A 24,568-nucleotide genomic window follows, 5' to 3' on the forward strand; every position below is an offset into this window, starting at 1 on the left:
CCTGCTGAGCCTTTTGTCCCAGTCTGTGGGTTGTCATTTTATAAATGACTGTCCATCAGGAGATACTGTATAAGGAGTGGAACTAGATGAGCACCTCATAGCGCACCAAATTCACTAAGAAAATCTCAAATAACAGTTACACAGAAGTGTTTCACTACATTAGACAGGTCAGACTCAGTGTATGAAACTCAAATTAGATTTTTTTTAACTGCTGAGTGCTTTTTTCACACAAATAGTGGCTGTTCTATTAATTTTGTTTTATGATACAACATATATAAATGAGATTTAAACTAATTCACAATATAGAGAATGTGAAGTTGTCATCACACTGTGCTGAATTTTGGGTAAATGCACTATTTTGAGTGCATGACACTCATCATGCTTTGTAAAGATATACACTACATACATCTGTAAGTTAATTTAAAAAATATATACTATCCCATGTACTGTAGCTGCATATAGTAGTGGATGCTTCAACTACGTCCAAGTGTCCACTTTAGTGTTCAGTTTGAGCACAGACAGGACAGAAATTGATTTATCTGCAGCCATACTAGTGGCACATGTGAGCCACTTGATCTAACATCTGCATGCTAACGCCTGCTCACAGTCACAATGCTAACATGTATTTTGCAGGTAGAGCTAATTAAGCAATGCTGACCATTTTAGTTTAGTATTGCTATTAAGTAGTAAACACAAAGTACACCAAGGCCTGTATATTATTATTTGCTGTTGTTATTCAGTCATTAATCAGTGGTGCCAAATGATTTAATAGATTGAGACGTTTCATATAATAAATGAATACCTTGACTTCTTGGTGTTGCCAGAGGAAACAGTAGTGGTCCACCAAAGTCAGTCGGATTTGTCCTCTGGGGTGTATGAATGTTTGAAGTGTAGTCTATCTGGACACAAGTGGTTGTGAAATGTTTAGCATAATGTTGTCTTTATCACTTTATTCAGTGAATTTCAAAGCAGTTATGAAGGTCATTGCAAGGTATTAGTTTGTTTTTTGTACATGTGCCACAACATACAAAGCCAGAAAACTTAGATGTAAAAGAATACACAGAAATGGGAAGTCGAAGGTCCTTCAGGAACTTATTCCAAAACAAATTTTTGCTTTTTATTTTTTGTTATAACATTACTGTGAATATGATTTGATGAATGTTCAACAGCTATGGGTGTTGCAGTACAGTGCCCTTTCTGACTCATCCCTCTCTCTTATGACGTTCACTGTTCAATTCCTATAGTTTAACGTATGCAAGATATCCCATCTAATGAATTGGTAAGTTTTTCAATGACCCTGTGGCTCACCTTTCATTTGAAAAAGAAGTTGTCATCTCATGCAATGCCTGTTTGTCTGGAGCCACCTGAATGAGTTCATGTTGCCTGTGTGTGTTTATCTGCCAGTCTGTCCTGGAGCGCTTACCTTCCAACCACAAAAGTGCTCTGATGTTATGCTGAGGCTGCACATGCTGTGATGTGGGGCCAAATGTGAGAGTGTGTGCATGTGCCTGTGTGTGTGACACAGCCCTCATGTGACAGCTGTGCCCTTTACAACAGCACACTCAAAAATCAAGTGTCCTTATCTCCACACTGTTTGTCTCCAACCCAAATACAACAAATACCTCTATCCTTTCGCCATCACATAGGTCCTGCTATGCTCAAGGAACATAGTAGCTATGCTCACATATCACCTCTTTTCTATAGCTTGCACCAGGCCTTCTTGTTAAGTGAACAGCAGGTGGGATGGGTTGGGACAGGAGAAAGGAAATGAGAAGGGAAAAGATGACCTGAGAAGGAAGGAGAGAGGTAAAATGAAAAGGTTACCCTGATGCTGCCAGAAATTCTCCCCATGATGTTTGAAGTCCGCAACATTCCAATTAGACTGCAAAGAATGTGGATTACACACATACATACAACTCTGCCCTGTAAGAGATAGAGGCAAGGAGGCGGGGATCGAGAGGCAGGGACGGTGATGAGGAGTGAAAGTGGCAGAGAGTTTTGGAGAGAAGAGAGATGGCAGGAACCAGGGGAGAGCAGCCTCCGAGCTTTTGACAGCAGCAGAAGTCGTATCCACTGGAGGAAAAGAGAGGAGACACTCCCATGAAGGAAATGCACAGGGAAATGAGGCGAGTAACAAAAATGACAGAAAAAATATACAGAAATGTAGTGTGTGAGAGAGCCGCAGCTACAGCAGGAAATGGCATTATGCACACACTGTTTGGACATTTGTGCTCGTTAGACGCTATGATCAAAAAGCAGCTGTTTGGATGGTTTTGGTCAGTGTGTGCGAGCAGTTTGGCCAACAAACAGCTCTTGTTTGCCCTTATTTACAGTTGTGTCCAGATCCCATCCCTGTCACCGATAATATCACCAATGTTTTGTACAGAAAAGGCAACAACATCATGCAAACTATAGGCTATTTTAACTACACATACTCTGACGTATCTGTGCTTTTAAAACACCGAACCGTGAGGTTTGTTTGTGTGAATTTTTGTATGTGGCGAATTAGACCTTAATGAACAAGCTTCTTGTAATGACCAGTAATATTGCCCTGCAGTCTTCATCCTTTTTTTTGTTCCTTTGCTGTGTTATGCAGACCTTGACACACCAGTTCTGACCGTGCACCAGACCATTAGTGACGTGCGTGGCAGTTACTACCAGGAGAAGACGGTGTTCCTGCGCTGCACCGTCAACTCCAACCCTCCCGCAAGATTCATTTGGAAACGTGGGAGCATGCTCATCGAACAGAGCAAGGACAATGGGGTGGACATATACGAGCCCCTTTACACTCAGGTACACATGAACACGTGCACAGACACACAGCCAGGTGTGTGGTCATGGCCCCTTTTTCTCTTCAAGAAGTGCCTCGCAAGATTTCTCCCCTCTGAATTGTGTCCTCTCAGCTTTTGCCCTTGTCCTGAGAAAAGTCTTTCATTCTAAATCTCATTCCATTTCCTACTATTTCTGTTGAACATTCCCTGTTTACATGAACGCTGTTAGAGCGGCATGGCTGTGACCCAGGCACTCGAGGGTCATAGGAAATGAAAAGATTGTCCACTAAACCCAGCACTTATCCAATAGCTTTTATCTTAGCTTGTCGCAGTAGGTCTGTCAAGCTGTGAATTTCTCCACATGCTGAAGCAGTGTGCATGAGGCGACCATAAGCATGATACCCAGCATTTGAAGCTCTTTGAGGGTCATGGCATTTTTTGTTACCCTCTGAAGTATCAAAAACACAAGAGCTGATGTGCAAGCAAGCAATTGAACAGTGTGTTTATGTGCTAGGATGCAGTCATAGGCATTACTTCCAGGGCCAAGGAGCAGTGGCAGTTCCAGGTTATGTTACAAAAAGCCCTGCTCACCATAACACATCCACCGTCTGTGTAGTATTTCAGCACTGTGTGGATTCTGGTCCTGTGTGCGCTATCAGAGCCTCAGTGTCAGTGTAACTAGTGGCTCTGTCCTGCTTTTCATGGGATCTGAAATTTATGCTAGCCCTGGCCAAACTTGTTATTTGAGATACTGTCACACTTGCAAAACACATTAGTCCGCACCCTAAAAGCCTTGTGTCTTGTGAAAAAGTGAAGCATACAGCTTAAAAAAGCAAAAAGAATAAATCTCCAAATGTCCAGGTGTGTAGAGCAGGCTAGGCATCTCAGCTGTGATGTTGGAATGAAATAAAAGTCCAACTGATGGAGCTAATAACTTAATTAGCTACTGTAGCTGATAAAAAGATGATTAAACACTTACACAGATATCATTTTAGTAAATAAAAAAAAGTCTGAATGGTCCACTCAGAGATGAAGTTATGGGATTATTCAATATATGATTACAGTCAAAACACAAGAATGATCAGCTAAAACAGACTTAAATAAGAGGATTAAGTAAACTGATAAAAGCATAGATTATCTTGGATAAAATTATAAACACAGCAACATTACACAAATCACTGGTTAGCAATAAAAGACAGTGTGGTCAGTCATGTCTTCATGATGACTATTAGACCAAAGAAAAGAGGTAGGTCTTTATAGTCAGGTTTTAAAGATCTGTGGAGGTGAGTGTCTGTCACTTCAGAATTATAACTGAGAGCGTGGAATGTGATTGGTGATTGGTCAGGAAGTGGAAAAGGAGAGTTCAGAGATGTAACCTGGTGCATGCAGTGCTTTAAAAACTAATACAAGATCAAAAGTTTGACAGGCAGAGCAACAGTAGATACAGTGGGTGAGGTTTAACAAAAGGTCGCTTGGCTTTTGTCAGTACTGTTTTAGAAACTAGAAGTTTCTTAAATTGTATGGTGAAAGAAGAAACTATGTGCACAGATAAACAAACACACCTACATCTTTTTTTTAAGTGTCACATGATTGTTCCGATAGAGGACCGTCACCCGTGGCACTCCACCGACAGATTCATGAGCTTGAAAGTCATCAGTGGTGTTGAAAGAGATGTGTGGCTTCTTTTGTATGTGCAAGGCGGTGGTGTGAGAGACTCAGAGAAGCTGCTGAGATAGTTATAGTTTCATGTATAGTCAGGGAGAAGAGTTTTCCTGATGGTTGCATGCAAAAGCCATTTAAATGTTCAATATTACTCCATATGTTGATCTGAGGTGCTCCAGTTCATTATCAGGGTATGTCAGACATACAAGCACAGTGTGTGTGTGTCTGTGTTATGTCTTTGACCCTGTTTATCACTGCGCGGCTCATCAAAAATTGAAATAGCTTATATGTAAGATTACAACCCAGTTTAGAAACCACTAAAATAAAAAGCTTAGGGCTTTCTTGTTGATATAAAGTTATGTGTTGTGTAATAAAAAATAATGAGGATGACTGCACGCTTTTAAGCAAAGACCTGGTGTGGTCAAAACATTGGTTAAAGCGGCAATGTGGTAGTAATAGATTTATGTTTAAGTTATTGTTTAAATGTGTCTCTCATATTAACCTCATTAAATGATTATGTGATTACGTATATATATTTTTAAGAGTGTTGTATTTTCATGTGTGTGTTTGGCCCCATACAGGGTGAGACCAAGGTGCTGAAGCTGAAAAACCTAAGACCCAAGGACTTTGCTGATTACACCTGCCAGGTGTCTGTCCGCAACGTGTGCAACATTGAAGATAAGTCGGTCACCTTCAGGCTCACGAATGCTACCAGTAAGCCTTTTTTCAGAAACACACAGAAGACATGCTTCACAAAAACCAGCTTTTTTTTTTTTTGCTTTGTCTTTTGCACTTTTGCACCATCTTTCTTTGATTCTTTCATCTCGCCTGACTTTTCCCTGCATGCTCGCTGTGTCTTGGCTCAGGAATCTCTTGCTCTGGTTGTTAAAATGTCTCCCATCTTTACTTGTACAATTGTCCTTTCATCCTCTCAATTTCTCACTTCCTTTAATCTCTTACTCATCTTCCTTTCGTTCTAAAGGTTTCTCCTCTGCTCTCTGACTCTCTACTCATATTCGCTCTCCTCGTCTGCCTCCCAGCACACCACACTGTCTATCTGTCTTGTTTTTCTCTTGCTGAGAGCTCATCTCAGGGCCGTCAGCTGTAATTCAGTTGTCACGTTCCCTGTTATCTCCAATTCACTCTACACCGCTCTGTCCATCTCCACACGATTGCTACTCCACAACACTGTTACTTACGTCGACATTGTTGCCATTGACAACCCTGTCAGGTTTGTTACAGCCAGACTCGCACACGACAAAGGACAGCCCCACGCTTGTGCAGTATTTTCAAGTTATTTTTCTATTGTGCTGATTTTCTCTTATTCTTTCCATTTTTCTTGTGTAAATGTCAGCCAGCCCACGTGTGTGTAGGTAATTCTTGCTAGACAATCAAGTGTATTGCAGCATTATATATTATAGTAATTGTTTCCAAACCCACTGTTAGTTACTTTGCTTTCCTTTTAACTAAACATTCTTCCTATGAACAGCTATGCTTGTTTTCCACATGCTCAAGAGCCATTTGAATATAAGAAGGCTGTTCAGGGCTTCTTGTCTATAATCCTGTCTTTCTCATGGTCAGAGGGCTTCAACAAATATGCACTGAAAATGTGGAAATAACAATTTGCAATGATTGTTTTAACATAGGGAAAAGCTGCATTATGAGCAAAGCATAACTTTTTAAAACATTCCTAACTGGTTGTGAAAGTGAAAAATTAATATTTTCTTCAAGCAGTTTCTTTTGACATTTTGGGGAATATGCTAATTTGTTTTGTTGTCCAGAGTGAGAAGAGAAGATCAATACCACTCTTATGTCTGTGGGTTAAGTATTAAGCTGGTCCACGTACACTCAGTAGCACCTCTAATGCTCACTTATTAATACACTGTCAGTGAACATGTTTTCTCATTTGTTTAATTTGTTTAAAACATATGGAAGAGTGTAAACTGCAAGTTTTTTTATTGCTGTTGAGAGAGTCCTACACATAACGTGGGTGGTAGCTCCAAATTTACCATACTGACATGACAGAGATATTGATCTTCTCATTTAGTTGTCGGTTAGAAAGAAAATAAGCGTGCCTCCTAAAATGTAAAACTATTCCTTTGATATCAGTTTTCCCTTGAGCAAGCTACTAAACAGAAAAACTTAAAAGGCAGAAAAAGGCAATTACATGGCCATACTATGGTTGGTCCATGCTTCTGTAGTAGCTCATGCTGCAGTTTCAGCACTAGCTCTCTCATTTGTAGCAAAAAGATCATGTATAAATACAGTGGTGGAATGTAGCTCAGCACTGTGCATGAGTAAAAATATGAAGTCTTGTATTTCCATTCCATACTGCTTTATACTCTACCTTACTACACATCAAAGAGAAATATTTTACACCTTTATAATTTATTTAAATAAATACTAGGGCATTCAGTAGTGGTACCTGTGTGAAGCAAACTCATTTCTGGCTCTTTGGCCTTTGGGTCATTGCATGAATTATAACAAATCAGGGTGGCACAGTGGTTAGAAAGTTCTGGGTTCGAGCCCCGGATGACCCTGAGCCTTTCTGTGCAGAGTCTGCATGTTCTCCCTGTGCCTGCTTCGGTTCAGTCCAAAGACATGCAGCTTAGGTTGACTGGAGACTCTAAATTGCCCGTAGGAGTGAGTGTGGCTGTTTGTCTACATGTTTGCCCTGTGATAGACTGGTGACCTGTCCAGGGTGGACCCTGCCTCTCACCCAGTGTCAGCTGCGACCCTATTCAGGAATAAGCAGTATAGATAATGGATGGATGGATGTTTGAAATCAACAGGTAGGAAAGAAAAACTGAGACTTAATGCTGCTGTTCCTGGCATGTGTGATAGGTGTTACTCACTCTCCGTCCTCTTCCTTCACCCGCTTGGACTCATGTGACTGAGATCGATTGATTCCCCATGGCTCAGACAACACACACACACACACACACACACAGATACACAGCAGCCACAACAATAAGTGTCTGGCATAAGGGCTCAGTGACTTGCCAGAACATCCAATCTGTTTGGACCTCACAGCATCACAGAGTTGTAGAAAACACAGTGCTCTGCGTGTGTGTGTGTGTGTGTGTGTGTGCGCACGCTCCTGTCTCCTTTGCCTAGCCTGCTCCCCGGAGCTCATATAATTAATGGGATGAGGTAATGCTGGGCCATAGGACCAAAATTATTATCACATTATGTTTTTTTTAACTTTTCTTTAGTGATAATTATCTAACTATGTTTATTTGACACCATTAGTAGCCACACCACCCTGGCCGTGCACCATCTCAGAAGCTAAGCAAGACTGAACCTGGCTAGTATTGGGATAGGGGACCATCTGGGAATATCATGTGCCATGGCTACAACCAGCTACTGGGGTTACACAGGCCAGTGCACTCTTCATGCTGCGCTCAAGCCCAGATAAAATCAGAGGGTTTCATCAGGAAGATGTAAAACCTGTGCCACATCACATGCATGGATTGTAGTGATTCACTATGGTGACTCCCAGAGGATGGGGAGCAGCTGGAAGATGATGAAGAAGATCTGTTTAACATCATTAATGAGAAAGCAAACACAACATTTTTGTTAGACCTCAAGGAAACACACCATGGATGTTTTAAGGAGAACTGGATACCAGATTACAAGATAACATCCGATTCATTAGTACAAAAGTTGCATTCTGCAAAGTCTTCATAATTCTGGCTTCCAGCCATAACGATTACCTGGATGTTAAGCACAGTTCTGCATTTTTCAGCCCATAGAGCATGATCTCTAGCCTCTTTCTCCACCTAAGACACCCACTGTCCAAGCCAAGTGACTTCCTGCTGGTTCCCCACACACAGAAATGGGGTAAAATAAAAATATCTTGAGGCTCTGCTATCTATCCATTATCTATACCGCTTATTCCTGAATAGTGTCGCGGGGGCTGGAGCCAATCTCAGTTGACATTGGGTGAGAGGTGGGGTCCATCCTGGACAGGTCACCGGTCTATCACAGGGCCGACATGTAGACAGACATGCAGGCTCAAACCCAAAACCTTCTTGTGAGGCGACAGCGCTAACCACCATTCCACTGTGCCACCAAGGCTCTTTTAGACTTTCCTAATTGCATTGGACCCAGTGAATCCAATTCTGATAATAAAAGAAATTATTCCTGAGTTTTGTGGCACTCAGAAGAACTGATTCATCATTTCACAGCTACTCCTTTGCCAGTGATGCTTTATGGGGAAAATGCATTCTGTGCCAGTGTAATGAACACGGAAGTAATGTAGTAATGTAGACTGACCGAAAAAACAAAAACACTTCACAGTCCATGGGCTTGATACACTCAGTGTTTTTGTGTGAGTAAAAAATTTAATCATAACTATTTGTTTGAAAGGAAACTCCACAGAGCATGTTTTATTTTGAAATACGGGTGTATCCAGTTTAGGAATGAATGCTGTATAATCCAGATCATTTATTTTAGCATTTTGAACCAATAATAAAGCTATTATGGTGTAACACCTCAACAAGGCAACAGCAAACACAATAAACACCACACAGTACTACAGTAGGTATTGGCTGTTGCATACTGGTACTAGTAGAATTTACTTGAATGTGCCACGTTAATAAAATGTAAAACAAAAATGAATTCTCCTGAGTAAAATATACTTTTTGATGTCTCACCAGAGGGAATAAAAACTGAAAAGGGTAGACAGCAGTGTTTTGGAACTTGAAAATATAAATGGAATTAATTAAAAAAAAAACTGCAAAGAGCTCTGCCACACTTTCATCTAATACTGTAAAGAATTGCAAATCATTTGAGTTAAACGATTTTTGACAGTCAACTATATTCAAAGCTAAGCTGTTTAGCTGATTAGTGGTGGGCTTAAGCATTCAACAGCCACAACAATCTCAGACAGTAACGAGATATAGTGGGAATAAAGTAACACAGGGTTATGAGTTTAAATAAATCCTGCTACAAGACACAAATAACAACCCTATTCAGACAACGTATAATGATGTTATCTCAGACAATTGTATCTCTAGACTCACATTCCCAAAATAATATCGCAATGACAGGAGTGACTTACGAGGAAACACTGAACAGAAAGAAAATTACAAAGGAGATATAGAGCAGATAAAATGGAATGGATGCATGGGGCAAAGACAGAGAGAAGCAGATGGTCACAGAAAGAGAGCGACTGTAAATTGGAAAACAAACAGTGAGTTGCTTCTGTTTTTTACCCTCCATAATGTTTATCTAATGAGCGTACTTTGTTATTCCCCACTAAGCTTCCTTTTGTCCTTGTGGTGCCAGTCACTGCTTAGATTAGATTCATCCAACTAGGTCACGCCGTCGTTGCTGATTCACCGCAGGGATTGATTGATTTTTATATCATAATCCTGGCCTGGGATTTCAGAACGGGGCTTCTGGCCTGCAGAAACTGCTCACATCGGCCAAATCCTCTTCCCCTGCACCATAAAACACAACACGGGCTCCGAAGCTTGTCATATTATTACAAACGGTGGAGTACGGGTTAGAGGGGGTCACAGAACAAGAACGGGACATGTGGGGAGGGTGGAACATTAGATGAATGAGCCTGACGTCCAGTGTAGCTGAATGCCGACTTTGGATTTTATCATGTGGTGTTTGTTTACAATTAGTAGGAAAATGTGCTTGAAGAAATAAATATGTAGATGTCACAAAGGAATGAATCTGTCGTGATGCCACATACACCACTGCTGGATATTGTCTTTTGAAAAACTGCTTTGTTTCTCTTAATGACACAGTCACATGTTTTAGCACTGAACACATAGAAAGAAAATAGGGCAACATTTTATTTTTCATTTGAAGCTAGTAACTTTTACTAGAAGGCGAATTATTAATCTGAATCAATTATGTTCTAGCAGTGGGCCCCTGCCTACAGTGAAACGCCCGGATGTCAGGACAATACATGGGTGTGTAAAATCACTGTGGTGAAGTAGTACAGTGGGAAAAATGCACAAAATAAGGAAAAAAGCGAAATTTTTAAAACTCTCACTCTGCTACTAATTTACAGTTAATATATCCTATGTCAGAGACTTTCACAAACTTGGAAAACTCTTCATTGTGCAGCTGAATCATACACACACACACACATTGGTTTAAAGTGGACTGAGTTAGCGAGTTACTCTGAAGTATAGGTGAGTTGTTCAGTCTGTTATCGATTGCTTTAACTCTTACTACAATATTCTGTCACAATAATGTGAGTCATATGAGTGTGTAATATAAACAGTTAGATCAATAGGTGGCTGATCCTGTTGTGTGAATTCCCCTAGAGACCTCTGGGGTATAGTAGGGCACTGTACTGCATCTGTGCAGTAGGTCTGAGAATGTTTATGTGGAAGAGAAAGAATCAGAAAAACATGCAGAGAAAGAAAGACACACCAACGTAATCTAAAACAGCAGATTTATTTAACACTGTTATTTGCTTGCACTATTAGAATACTTACTGTTTATGTGCTTATTTACATAGAAATGTGCAAGAAGAGAAAAAGCATCTCAGCTCTATGTTCTGTGAACGTCTCTGTCATATCCTAACTAGTCTCAAATGCAGCCCAGTCAGGGGCCATGCCAGTGGCAAGAATCAGTTTGCTTGTTAGTCTGCTATGATCATTTTTTGTGAAGTCATTGCACACATTTTTATAAATCTCAGACTTTCAGTTCTGAAGGAGGAGTAGCCTGTTTTCAGCAGTGAGCTCTCACAGATTTACACAAATTAAAGATGCTGTTGTTGATGTAGTTTCACTGGACCACATACATTTTCCAATCAGGTTTGGATTTAAATTGGCAACATTACAGCCACAATCTACACATGTAAACTCTGTCCTGGTGCAGGCCTGCCCTGGCGTCAGATGACACATCGTGTTTGAGTAAAAACAGTCGTCTTCACACAAACACATTTTCCAGTTACATGGCCAATCAAACAGTTGTGTTGTTTGTGCATAACCAAACAGTTTGTTTCATCCTGTTGTGGTGCATATTTTCAGCTGCAGTCACTGCTTGCAAGTCCTTTAAAGATAGTTGATCTGCACATACTATGTGCATCAATACCCAGATAAACAAACACAGGCACACGTCCACTGTGGGTGTACATGGGGACGTACACATGCTGATGGCTCAATATTGTAAAGAGTAAAGAATACACACACGTGCGCACACACACTTGCCTAGTCACATTTTCTTTCCTGTTTTTTTTTTGATAATGATAATGACTTACTTTTCTTCATACTCTTTTTCAATCTTTACTGTTTTCTTTTCCATCTCTTGGGTCCTTTGCGTGTGTTTCTTTCTTTCTTTTTACAATTTCATTTTGTTTCATGGGTAAAATAGGTTTAAATTCAAACTAAGGGGGTAATGGATGCTTAAAGGAATGTCAAGAGATTTATTTGGTATTATTTTTCAGACCACTTGTTAGCACGGTAACTCTCTGTAAAAGGCAGAACATGTGAAACATGCCCATGGTGGTAGTGCTGCTACTGCTGTGCAAGCACAGTTGACAAGGTTTAGATTTAATGTACTGTCACACATTCAAACCACAGAGGCTTAAGGATCTGATTTTTTTTTTCTTCAAAAGCAGAATGGGACGTTCAAAAAATTCTAATATAATTCTTACATGTTTCTGATTTTACTCTTCTGCCCTTTTCTTCTAGATGGTGCACAGCAAAGCTTCTTACCTACAAAACACTCACTGGCAAATTCCATTTAAAAGTTTATGTTCACATTAAAACATATGAATAAATGTATCAATTACATCACTTCTGTCTATGAGATATTAAAAGAGCATACACACAGTCTTGAGCAATTTACCTATTAAAGCTAATTACGCATTATAGAATCTAACTTTAAACTACAGCAAGAAAATGCCAACAACCATGCAGACCTCTGCAGGAGCTATAACCAGTGACAAATCACACACAACTCAGGATGTTGTTTTGATATTGTTGCTAAATGTGAAACTGGCCGATTTTAAATTAGTTTGGGCAGGTGCTTTTTCCCAGTGGCATCAGAATACTACCAAGGGATATTGACTTCATACTTGTCTTCTGGAGACTAGACATGAGGCAACTCCATCTTTCACCACACCACACTGACATTTACTGCGCATCCACAGGGGCACCGTGGACCATTACCAGTCTGCATGCCCTGACACTAAACCCTTAAACCAACTTGCCACTTCGCCATATTTTTGACTGATATAGTGGAGCCAACCACTGGTCCTGGGCACAAATAGCAAACATCTGTCAGTGGCACAAGTCTATCTTTTAGACCTTTATGCTTTTATTACCTCCACCAAGGATGTAATATTTTTGTTCTATGTGTGTGTGTTTGTTTGTTGGTTAGCAGGATTACAGACAAACGGCTGGAGGGATCATCAGAATAGCTGGTACAGACATTAGAAGTGATTAGCTTTTGGCTGAAAAAGGTCCAGGTTGAAAAAATAATGAATAAAATCACAAAAACACTCATCTTTAACATGGGAAAAAATTTTGAAAATTCATATCTCTGTCAAAGGTTATCATTTGAAATTTAACACATATACTGTATGTAGGGTGGCAGTGTCTGTCACCAGACCACATTTCATCTGATCTAGATTCTGGATCTAGATCTAATATTGAAAAGCCCATTTAAAACATATCTCCTGCCATAACTTGGCCTGTAATGAAGACAGAACCCTGACATTTTCCAGTAAGATGCATAGTATCATACCCTAGAAGATGATCCAGATTCGATCCTGATCAAGGATTTTAGAACACATTTCATGTTGTTCTGGATCTCATTTTTCACAAGAGACCCAATTGCGTGAGTGAGTGTTGTGCCTTGGCAGAGTGCTCTCTGATTTCTCCTGTTTGCAGCTGATTTTCCCCAATAACCCTTCTGCCTTTACCTCATAGCTGAATTCATTTTGAAACAGGTGATGCAGCATGATAGTGAGAATGGAAACAAGTCATTGAAAGTGAACAAAAATAGGAGGAAGAACTGGGTAAGGACCACCAGAGACAGGGGAAGGTAAAAAGACATTAGAAATACAGAGGTGACAAGGGAAGAGAGAGAGAAGGGATAGAGAGAGGGGCATTTGTTACCTGGTTGTAAACTGCTGCGCTGCACATAAATCCCATTACTTTGGGAAGAGCGCTGGCTGATCCCAGTGTTACCGTCACCCACACATCCCCAGGAAATTGAAGCTATATTTCACAAATCCTCAGCTCCTCCCCTCTTGCTTCACTAAGTGCGCCCTCTTATTTTTTCTCTCTTCTCAGACTTCCTCTGCATACTTCTCCCCTCTTCTGTTCTTGGGATTAGATATTTATTTTTTTGTAGTTTCTTTGTTAGCTATATTACTGCTAGAGCCCTTCAGAAAACATTAACGATAGAAGGTCAGCGTGATGGTGTGCTTTATGGTGACTAAACCGGGGTGATAATCAAGCTTGTTAAGAAAGACATTATTATGAAAGTATAGCGCACAGGTGCTTTATTCAGTGTAAAATAACTGGAGCTGATGTCATGCCTGTAATCAGTGAAGACACAGCTCTTCTCTTCCTAGCTAGTTTGACCAACTTGGTAGTATAGGTTTGAATTCTTCCCAGGTTTGCTCAATCTTTTTCCTAAAAGAATCATTATCAGACATACTGTATGTCCACAACTATGTGTGTAGCCATTGCTGGGTTCAAAGCTCCACATGACAAATCTCAACCATATTAGTGAATGGATGTCTGGACATGGAGAAAGCATTTGAACAGGCTGAGTGGGAATAACATGCAGTAGTGGGACAAAAACGTGGTTCTTATCTCATGGGGTAAGATGTTATTTATGCATCGGACAGCCTCAGTTTGTATGAACCTTGAGTATTTTCCATCACAGTGTGACACATGCCAGAGCTGCTGCCTGTCTCCTTAACTGCTTCATTTAGGAATAAAAGATTTTACCATAATTCTAATAAGCTAATTATCAGGCGAAGAAAATTACTTTTCATTATTATATATGTATATACAGTATTTTTATTTTATTTTCTTTTAGAGAGAGAGTGAGAGCGGGTCACTGCTGTCGCCTCACAGCAAGAAGGTTCCAGGTTCGAGCCCTGGCTGACCTGGGGCCTTTCTATGCGGAGTCTGCATGTTCTCCCTGTGCCTGTGTGGGTTCTCTCTGGGTACTCCAGCTTCCTCCCACAGTCCAAAGACATGCAGCTTAGGTTGACTGGTGACTCTAAATTGCCCATAGGAGTGTGTGTGGTTGTTTGTGTACATGTCAGCCCTGTGACCCTGGCGACCTGTCCAGGGTGGACCCCACCTCTTGCCCAGTGTCAGCTGGGATTGGCTCCAACCCCCTGTGGCCCTATTCAAGAATAAACGGTAGAGATAATGGATGGATGGATGGATGTCACTGTTTGCATGAGCCAAGTCTAAAGACTTACGATATGTTTGAGTTTATCAGAGCGCCAAGACGAGAAAAGACTGAATTAAACAGCTCTGATCACCATCTTATACCAAATGACTGAGATGACAGGAGCGCAACACAACTGTTGCAAAACTCTCATTATTTTATTCTGACACAGTTAATTGACATTGAAATTGCTTGAATAATTGTTTTGGTGTAAGGCCGGCATAAAAAAATATGACACAAGTCCACTGGGCACATGAGCAACATGCAGATTAAGTGGCCTTAATCGATTAATGCAGGATACAGGGCTGCACTACAGTATAATACCCCCAAACCTAATTGAACTGTAACTGTATTTAAAAGACAACAAAAGACTAAGCAAACCATTTCCATTGTTTAATGCTTAGAAAGCCCTTTAGCACCACAGAGGTTTGCTTTGCTGGTGCTCTGCTTTGATACGATGGGAATGGACAGTGCTATTTGTGTGCTGATTGCAGCTGTTACACCAGTGAAATTTCTTGTCATCTTGAGAGTCATCTCTGGTGAGGTTAGCTAAAGAGATATCCCATTAGTATGTGTGTGTCTTTGCTTGCGCATTTCACCACCCATTTATGAGAGCACAAGCTTGTCTCTTTGTGTGCCTCTGTGCACACGCTTGTATTAGTAGAAACATGTATCTGTAAACTAGTTTGCCGCTGTGCACCTCTTTCATTATGGTGATTGCAATCTGTTAAAAAAGAGATTAGACGAGAGGATGTACTGGATAAAGTCTATTAGAGGAGTGAATTGCTTCCTGCACTGTGTGGGGTGATTCTCTCACTGGCGATTAACTCTCTCCTGCCTCCAACGTGAATTTAATGGCTTAGTTTAATAGCTCAATATTACATGCTTATATGCTTAACATTTGGGGATCCTCAATAGGTGTGTCAACAGTTAAGTTAACATACATTATACAAGAACTAATGTTTAAGTAACAATATCTTTTCAGTCATAGGAAAACAACAACTCAGCTTTCCTCGGTAGTTTTGGAGCTTCTCTTACTGTAGCTTGATCACATTTGACTTATGAGGTTATTTAGACTACATGTTAGTTGTCAGAGTCATAACACTAATTCTTCATTAATTATAGATTCAAAAAGCACGACTTGTTTTCCTTAACCACTATGAAGCATTCAGCCAGGCATTGATGAATAATACAAATCCTAAAAGTGTTGAAAAGACATTGATGCAAATGGTTTATTTAATTCTTGTTCCTTCTTACAAGAACACACATGGTCAGCAGCTGATCACCTTTCAGCTGCCTCCTGAGCTCAAACAAGCCGCAAGACTCCAACTCTGTCAGGACCCAAATAGACACTCAATTTGTGACTGTTGTGATTTAAATTATTGAAAGTTTTGCTAGTGGTTGAAAGAGGTGACAGACAGCTGCAGATAATTCTTTACTCAGGATGCTGTGGCTCACGTGGCTCTGACTCCGAGGTTGGATTTGTTTTTTTGCTACAAACATCTAAACCTATTAGACAGTGCAGGTCTCTTTCATCTTTCTTCATCCACTGAATTGGAATGAATTCACACTGGAAAATAAAATCGGTGTTTACTGCTGTAGCTCCAGCTCTTTACTGTGTGTGTGTGTGTCTGGTATTACAATGTCGGGATCAAAACCTGTTTGCACACACACACACTGTGGAGACTCGCCTTCCTCCACCATGTACTGTAAATCACTGAATTTTAGGGTAACGACTTGGTTTAAGTTTGGTGAAAGATTAGCTTTAGGTTAAATGTTAGGGTAAAGGTTAGGCAAGTAGGGTTAAAGTCCCCAGGTAAATCAGTGTGAAGAAAACAAACATATGTACAGTATGTGTTTGTACATGTATGTTCTTTAGTCTTTGTGACAGAGGAGATAAATTCTCCAAACAAGGAGCATATGTCATACAAATGAATTAATATATAGAATAATTATGTAAAACAACTGCTACAAGTTCAGGAGCCAGTTGTTTTGTTTCCTTTTATTTTAGCTCTAAATAACCCCGGAAGTGTTTTCCTACCAGAGTAATGTGGCATTATGCCTCCATATGCTTAACAACGTAGCTATCACCTGCTGCATGATTTCTTACAGCCTGGCTTTTTTTAAAAGTATATTAAATTACTGTCCCATGGCAGTTTAATAAAGAATACAAACATATTTCAAAGTGACAGGTTGACTGAACACTTTTTAACAGAATACAATGACCTTCTTTTATCTCACATACAGAAATTTGTAGCAGAGAACTCAACAAAACAACCACAGGTTAGTAACTCGTGGCCAGTGAAGCAGCTCCAGTAGAGCTGCTTTGCCCCGGGGTGTTTTTACTGTAGTTGTTGATGAGGGAGGGAGGGAGAAACCTTTCTGCTTTATTTCACCAAAAAGATCTTTGCACCCACTCGAGGAATTTAAACAAGTGACATTTTGGTCACAAACTCATTTCTCTCAGTGTTACCCTCTTGTCACCCCATTTGTGCCCCAGGGCAAGATATGCAGAAACCTATTACAACATGTTGTAGATAGGATTTCCACCTATGTGATCTAAAGAGCTCAGATTTACATTGAACTAGACAGTACACCACATGACATCAGTATTTCACCATCAGTGGGCTGCTTCATGTAAAATGGTGCAATATTAACTACAGAGCCTTGTTTTACAAAGAGAAGCTGCAATTAAACCACAATTCCCAGCAGCGCCCTGACAGAATTTTTTTTTCAGTGTTCATTATAGTTTAGCTAAAAACATACTTATTTGGTTTACTTACTGCAAATGCCTCATAAAAGATTTGAATAAAACTATACATTAAAAAACTAAACTTCCTGGCCTCTAAGGAGCAGAGCTGCAGCAGACCTGACATGTTATCTTGTAGACGTTATATGGCTGCGCTTAAACATCCAGCAAACACAAAGCAATGTTAGCTTTACATTGGAGTCATTGTTCTGAGCTTGTGAACAACTAAACCTGCTGTACTGGAGTTGTAGCTAGTGGGATCACACAGGTTGTGTTGTCCTGGCTCAGCCTTATTGGTTTCTTCTGATGTAAAGCTTCAAACTATCAAAATCATTTTATTTTCACCATTTGTTTGGTAATTGTGACACTGTATGAGCCCATGTGGTTAACAGTTCACTGTTCTATGGATGTGTTTATTGCTTTCTTCTTTCCAAGCCTCATCTTACATGATTAATATCCTTTACTTTTCTTTTTGCACTTTCCTCCTCTCCCACTTCAGCTTGTCTCTTATTCTTTCCTTCCTTGTCAGTTTTTCAGGACTGTACTGTGTTGCGTGTGCCCCTCGCTCCCACTGCTCTGTTCTTTTTTTATTTTGAAACTACTGGGGTCCTATCGATCTTTGTCTGGCAATGGGAGTACCCCCCCGCCCGCAGTTGCATTTTGGGTCATTCTGTACTGTCCCTGTTAGGTCAGTCACAGGAAATGGATGCTGTGGCTTGGAGAGGATATGGGCGATATGAGAGCAGTGGAGCAGGGCATGAAATACCTTTGATATATATATATACCAGCCACTTTATTAGGTACACATACAATCGTATGCACTTCTGTCTTAGCATCTGTGTTTATGAAGCTCAAAATGTGTCTGTTTTTGAAGAAAATATCATAAATGTATAAATTCAATTATATGTTTATTATTAAGGTCAGAGTTAAAGGCGGTGTTGTACTGGACTACATATAATATTTGGAGATGTTCCTAATATTCTCACCCTTTCATTATGTAGCTGGGGAGGACAATATAGAGACACCTCTGAATGGAATCTAGTTCACTACAACACCACCTTTAACTATGACCTCCAGCTATGACCTTCATGAGTGAGTGGGACTTGTATATGCACATACATGCACCAGGGTTTTAGCATATGCGTTAACATAGCACACATTCCCATTCTCACTTTTACATGAACTTAAAACCCCTGAACTGTCCTGCAACCTCACTGAAATACCTTTATTTGCATTTAAACATGACAAATGCAAAGACACAGTCAATATACACTGTGAGACTTCAACATCTGCATCCACCAATCCTGTACAGCAGTTACAAAGCACAAGACGAAGTGATTTACACATGTAATCCTTTCCTTTTGCTTCCTTGCTTTCAGCTCCCCCAATGATCCGCCTGTCAGTCAATGACACCGTGGTGGTGGATCCTGGCCAAGATGTGCTTTTAACCTGCGAGGTGATTGCAGGTTTCCCCCTCCCCACTGTGATGTGGTCACGTTACCCCGGCCCCCTTCCCCTCAGCGCCCAAGTTCGAGGGGTGACGCTGACCCTGCGGGCCGTCACGCCAGCTGACGCAGGCTTCTACAACTGCACGGCTGTCAACAATGTGGGCAACCCCGCTCGCAAGAACATCAATCTGGTTGTCAGGAGTAAGTAAGACGTGTATGTGTGTGTGTGTTTGTTCTCAGGGGAGAGAGGGACATAATAAGCTGGGAGATTTACTGGGGAAGTGGGGTGTTTTAAGGTGGATAGTATTTATGGGTGTCTTTTTTTTGTTTGTTTGTTTTTTTGTCCAGTGAATGGTGTGAGTGCTAAATGCTTGGCTCAAATATATGATATGTTGATCCAGCAGCAATTTAAATTTGGTTGATTTATTTATTTTATAATAATTTTCCTTCCATTTTGTTGAGAGGATGATAAACAACATATTTTTGAAACATTAGTCATAAACAAAGCAAATAGACACACCTGAGAAATATTTGAATATTCTTAAGTTTGATTAAACAAACTGCATTTTTCAATCAAAAGCTTAAAACTGAAATGATTCCCCATACAGGAGATGAAAAATGTGCTGTCCTTCCATTCCTCATGTGCAGATATATTCATGCCTGTGACATGGGAGCAGTTTATCGCTGTTACAGAAATCTGCGGTTTAAGTATCGTTCTTTTTCTAATTCCCCTGCCATTAAAACAGAAGCCTTCCATTTTCCCTCCCCTCTGCCTATTTTTATCCCCCTTTAATCATCTTTATTCACTCCAATTAGTTAGACTGGAGAGGAAGCAATTAGCGACAGTGTCTTCTGTTAGTTAACACTGTAGAGAACATATGCTGGATGGCTTTCTCCTCTTAGCTTAATGGTCCTGAACGCATCGTCACACCAGCACAGGTGGCAAGACAGTGAATCCGACACACACACGTAGACACATGAGAAACAGAAGTCTGCAGGTAGGCAGACAACACAGCTGCACGGGCACATGGATACACACAGCATCTCCACACTAACCATGTAAAGTTGTAGGGTTGTGTTAACCATATGGTCACTGCCCCATATCCATGACTTCACCCAAGCATCTTGTTAATAAGCTCGAGAGGAGTTTAAATCAAGCTCTGCTCTCCTCCTCGCCGCCTGTTTCTCCCCAAAACAGCGCTGTTTTGTATTCAATATGAAAATCTGTTGGGGAAACGCAGCCTTTGAAAGTGAAAATTAAATGTGACAGTGTGACAGTTACTCTTTGTCCTTGATATTGTTTCTTCCCTCCTCCTTATCCCCCCTGTTATTTTACTCTGTATCTGGCTCCTTTTGTCTTTCCCTCCCTCCCAATTTGCTTCTTCCTCTGTTTATTTCTTTCTTCAGTTTCCTTTTTCTGTGCTTTCCTTTTGTCACGATGCCCCCTCCTCGTGCCTCACACACTCATCTTCCCCAGTAACCCTACACTTTTTCTTTTAATTGCTTTTTACTCTCTCATTCTCCCTTGCTCGCATTTATCTCTCCATTCCTTTTTTTTGATGTCTTTCCTAAAACATGTTCAGTTTCTTTGATTTAAATTGAACCTGTGTGTATTCTCCAAACCTCACTGCTGTCACAAACAGATATGTGCTGTCAAAGTAGAACTTTCAAATAAGACAAAGCCGTTTTAACAGGTAAAAAATAATCATTAAGCACATTGTCATTGTTGCCTGTCAGCAATAAGTCAGACTGGTCACCAGTTTACAGCATTCAGTGCACCAGCAGCTCAGCCAGGACTTTCCAGTCACTTTAATGCTACCTACATGGGCTGGTGCATGAGTAACCGGTCTGTGTCTGTATTAAGGCCACGTTTGTACTTTCTGCTCTGGAGGTGACCCTTTTTGTCCACCTGTACACACATGTATTTGGTAAAGACAGGTATTTATGCTATTTGATCATAGTAATTTATTTGCTCTATAAAATAGTGCCCCTTGTGGGTTATGTTTAATGTGAGTTTGTGAGTGAGTGAATTTGTTAGTGAATTACAAGCCAGTACATTTCTAAATGATAATGTTGACAATATTTTTCTGGTACGATCCCTCCAAGACTTCACTACAACCAATGGGTCACCCTGTCCCACACATTAAACCCTTTGTTCTCTCTACTTTTTCACCCCACCACCACGCACAGCAATGAGCAACTTGACCTTCCAAATCACACCAGACTCCAACAAGGACAGCGAGACAATCCAAATGGGTCGGGACCTCAAGTTGTCGTGCCATGTCGATGCTACCCCGCAGGACAAAGTCAACTACACCTGGTACAAGAACGGTGCGCTTGTTTTCAACTCGGACAACCTGATCTTGCTGCGCAGCGACCCAGACATGGCACCTGGCACCAGCAGCTTGGAGATTGTGGACATGAAGTTCAGAGACTTGGCTACCTACAGCTGTGTGGCCAACTTCCCAGGCAGCAGGGTCCCAGAGCTTCGTGTGGACGTTAACATCTCTCAGAACAGTGGTAAGATTTTTCTTTTCTTTCCATAATGTGTGTCAGTTCATGTGAAATACAGTAGCTAACTCACACTGGTTAAAGAAAAATACTTCAGGTGACCAGCAATACTGTAACAAGCCCATATGTTCCACTGGGCTGTAAATCAGTTCATGCACTGATGTGCCGATTACTGTAGCTTTGGTGAACTTGGTAGATTGTTGTTTTAGGAAGTTGTTTCAGCCTTCATTGATTTGTTGGTCTCTCTTTCATTTTGGTAGTGTTGTAATTTGCCACATCCTCACTCTCTCCTCTTTAATACATACTAAACACAGATCATACAGTATCTAGTTTAGGTATATACCTTTTTATATACTAATCTGTATGGATAAATTTGAACAAACAATTTGTTTTATTAGTTTGAGCACAACCAGTGTCTTTTCTAAAACAAAAGTCACTGAATTAACGGTGTTCCTTTCATTTGTGCTGTCTTTTGAAGTTTTGAAATTCAAGCAGGGGTGACAACCTTAGCACAGTATTCTCTTCAGACACCATTCTGTCTGTTTCTCAGTGTTCTTTTCTAGCATTGAAACTGTGACTGTCCAGTAAAATTAGCCTTGTAAATGTAAGTTTCTTTCATAAGCTTTTCTGTTATGTGGTGTCTCTGTTCATACAGAATGTGATTTTAAAGTCCTGTCCTCCTCCTGGCTCATTCAAAACCCTTTTCTCCATTGCAGTGTACTTGTCTTGTGTATTTAAGCATTTAAGCACAGATTCATCTACCTCCACATTAGTAAAGCCACAACTGAAATGAAAACTATAAGAATGTTTTCCTATGTAGCAGCACTTCAGTGTACATTACAAACCATTACTGAATTTGTTTCAGGCTATATAGAAGTATGTCCTTTCCCTTCCTTGCAGTCTCTCCTCCAGTGCTAGCAGTTCCACCAGGTGGTCAGGTGGTCAATGTGCGAGAAGGAGGTAACGCCGAGCTGGTGTGCTTAGTGCTAGATGGGAAACCACGTCCACCTATTCTCTGGTCGCGGGCAGAAAGGGACCTGCTAATGCCATCGGGGATGGCCGTGGTGGAGACACCTGATGGCCGCTTGAGGCTAAAGAACGTCAGCCGGGACATGATGGGGCCATACCGGTGCCAGACCGCTCAGTACAATGGGCTTAACATCAAACGCAGAGAGGCACAGGTCCAGCTCAATGTGCAGTGTAAGTGTGGATCAGACTCCTGTCACCCAAATACCACAACAACAACATTTAGACCAACCAGTAGAAGGCTGGGCTTATTTGTGTCACCCATGCAGTGCAGTTTCGTGCAAACGCAGTAGGTCCAAGTGTGAATGCTTTTATAATTGCTTCTTGTCAACACCTAAGAATAGACAGGATAATATGAAACTTTAATAATCCCTGTAGCAGCAAACAGTAGTAGTAGTAGTAGTAGTAGTAGTAGTAGTGATGTCACAGCACAAATAAAAATGCATTATTAATGAAAATAAAACCTAAAATACACAAAATAGATCTACAGAACATACAGCAGACACTAGCAACATGTACAATAAAGCAATGAAGAAGAAAGCATTCCAGCAGGTACAGGTAATGAACTGAAACAATGAAAGGCTCTGGGACCTTCTTGTAGACCTCTATAGCCCATAAAAAAAGCTTTCCTTGTTGCTATGGTAATATCTGAGATGCATTAAGGCAGTGCGCTTTTCTTGTGCACCGCCCTCAGTAATGTCATAATCTTCACACTTTGCTCAGAACTGTATACTCTAAAGATAGATAAGGAAGTGTATGGTAATGTAAAGAGTATGAAAAGGCTGAGCGAAGAAAACGTGGACACACATCTACAGCTTGAAGGCTGTTTTCTCTAAACCTACACCTTCCCCTTTGTGAGCACATCATTGGTGTCTATTGTTATAAAATCCCCCAGCTGTGGCCTCTGAGAAGGGAATAGGATGTGCTGTGCTAACACATAATTTCAATACCTTTTCCCTTCCCATGTGGTTACCTGCGTAAACTTACTTTTGCAATGCTTGTAATGTACTAACACTTCTGACTCTTGCACATCTGCATACCAACAGTGAAAGTGCGCAAGCTGAGAAAGCCCAATGTGCAGCCTGGATTTATTTTAGATTTTACTGGAAACTATCACATAGAATATTGGCATTGTACACCTCCACATTTATCTGAACCACATGAAATCACTGGTCACCCAAAGCTACGTGCTGTGCAGTTGCTGGTTTTGAGCACGTTCCAACTTCCCAATATTTTACCCAGATTCTTGTAACAAAAATTTGGCAAAACAGAGCAAAAAAAAAAAGCAAAAAAAAGAAACAGATCTATAGCTGGGTTGAATCATAAAACCACAGTTCATGGTTATTTAAACTTAAAACACTGATTAGTTTAAAATGCTGTTAGATGAGTCATTAAAGTGCCGTATAGGCTGAAGCCTGCTCTCTTGCACAGCAGTGTGTTATTGCATAAGTGCCTGATTTTATACAATACATTTATGTTAACAGGAATTCACTATTCACTTCAGCCCTTTCAACACAGTCCCTGTGTGCCCTGTGCACAAGGTCAAGTTAAAAAGGCTACTTTTAATCAAAGCAAACCTACCAGATTATATAAAAACATGAAGATGCGAAAACAGAAACAGTAGAAGGTACCACTGCTGTTGTTGCATTTATTATAGGCCAGTCAAACAAATGTGTGAGGGAACTGTGTGTTTCTGTGGGTATTGCAATTAAAGTGATATATTCTGCACAGAATCAGCCATTAAATGTTTTTAATGAATTTGAAGACAAAGTTATTAAAATGTCCTTCCCCTGTTTAAAGGAAGAAGCAAGTAAGCGTTCATCTGCAAATACTGGGTCTGTTGGGAATGTGCACCCTCACATGCTTCTTAAGTACAAGCCAAAATCAGTGATCAGTCTCTTCTCTTCTCTTCTCTTCTCTTCTTCTCTTCTCTTCTCTTCTCTTCTCTTCTCTTCTCTTCTCTTCTCTTCTCTTCTCTTCTCTTCTCTTCTCTTCTCTTCTCTTCT

At 40.5% G+C, this 24,568-nt stretch overlaps 1 protein-coding gene across 5 annotated transcripts in view; it reads left to right on the forward strand.

Moving 5' to 3' along the window:
- Positions 1–24,568, forward strand: part of mdga1 (MAM domain containing glycosylphosphatidylinositol anchor 1) — a 177,489-nt gene that overhangs the window by 108,824 nt on the left and 44,097 nt on the right. For all 5 annotated transcript variants that reach the window (XM_020589876.1, XM_020589877.1, XM_020589878.1 and 2 more), the window contains 5 exons: positions 2,597–2,793; positions 5,015–5,147; positions 18,957–19,226; positions 21,216–21,545; positions 22,437–22,736. In XM_020589876.1, the coding sequence (XP_020445532.1) occupies positions 2,597–2,793; positions 5,015–5,147; positions 18,957–19,226; positions 21,216–21,545; positions 22,437–22,736 (1,230 nt within the window). The remainder of the gene's footprint in view (positions 1–2,596; positions 2,794–5,014; positions 5,148–18,956; positions 19,227–21,215; positions 21,546–22,436; positions 22,737–24,568) is intronic.

Source organism: Monopterus albus, unplaced genomic scaffold (assembly GCF_001952655.1).
Source record: "Monopterus albus unplaced genomic scaffold, M_albus_1.0 scaffold10.1, whole genome shotgun sequence".
Lineage (NCBI taxonomy): Eukaryota > Metazoa > Chordata > Actinopteri > Synbranchiformes > Synbranchidae > Monopterus > Monopterus albus.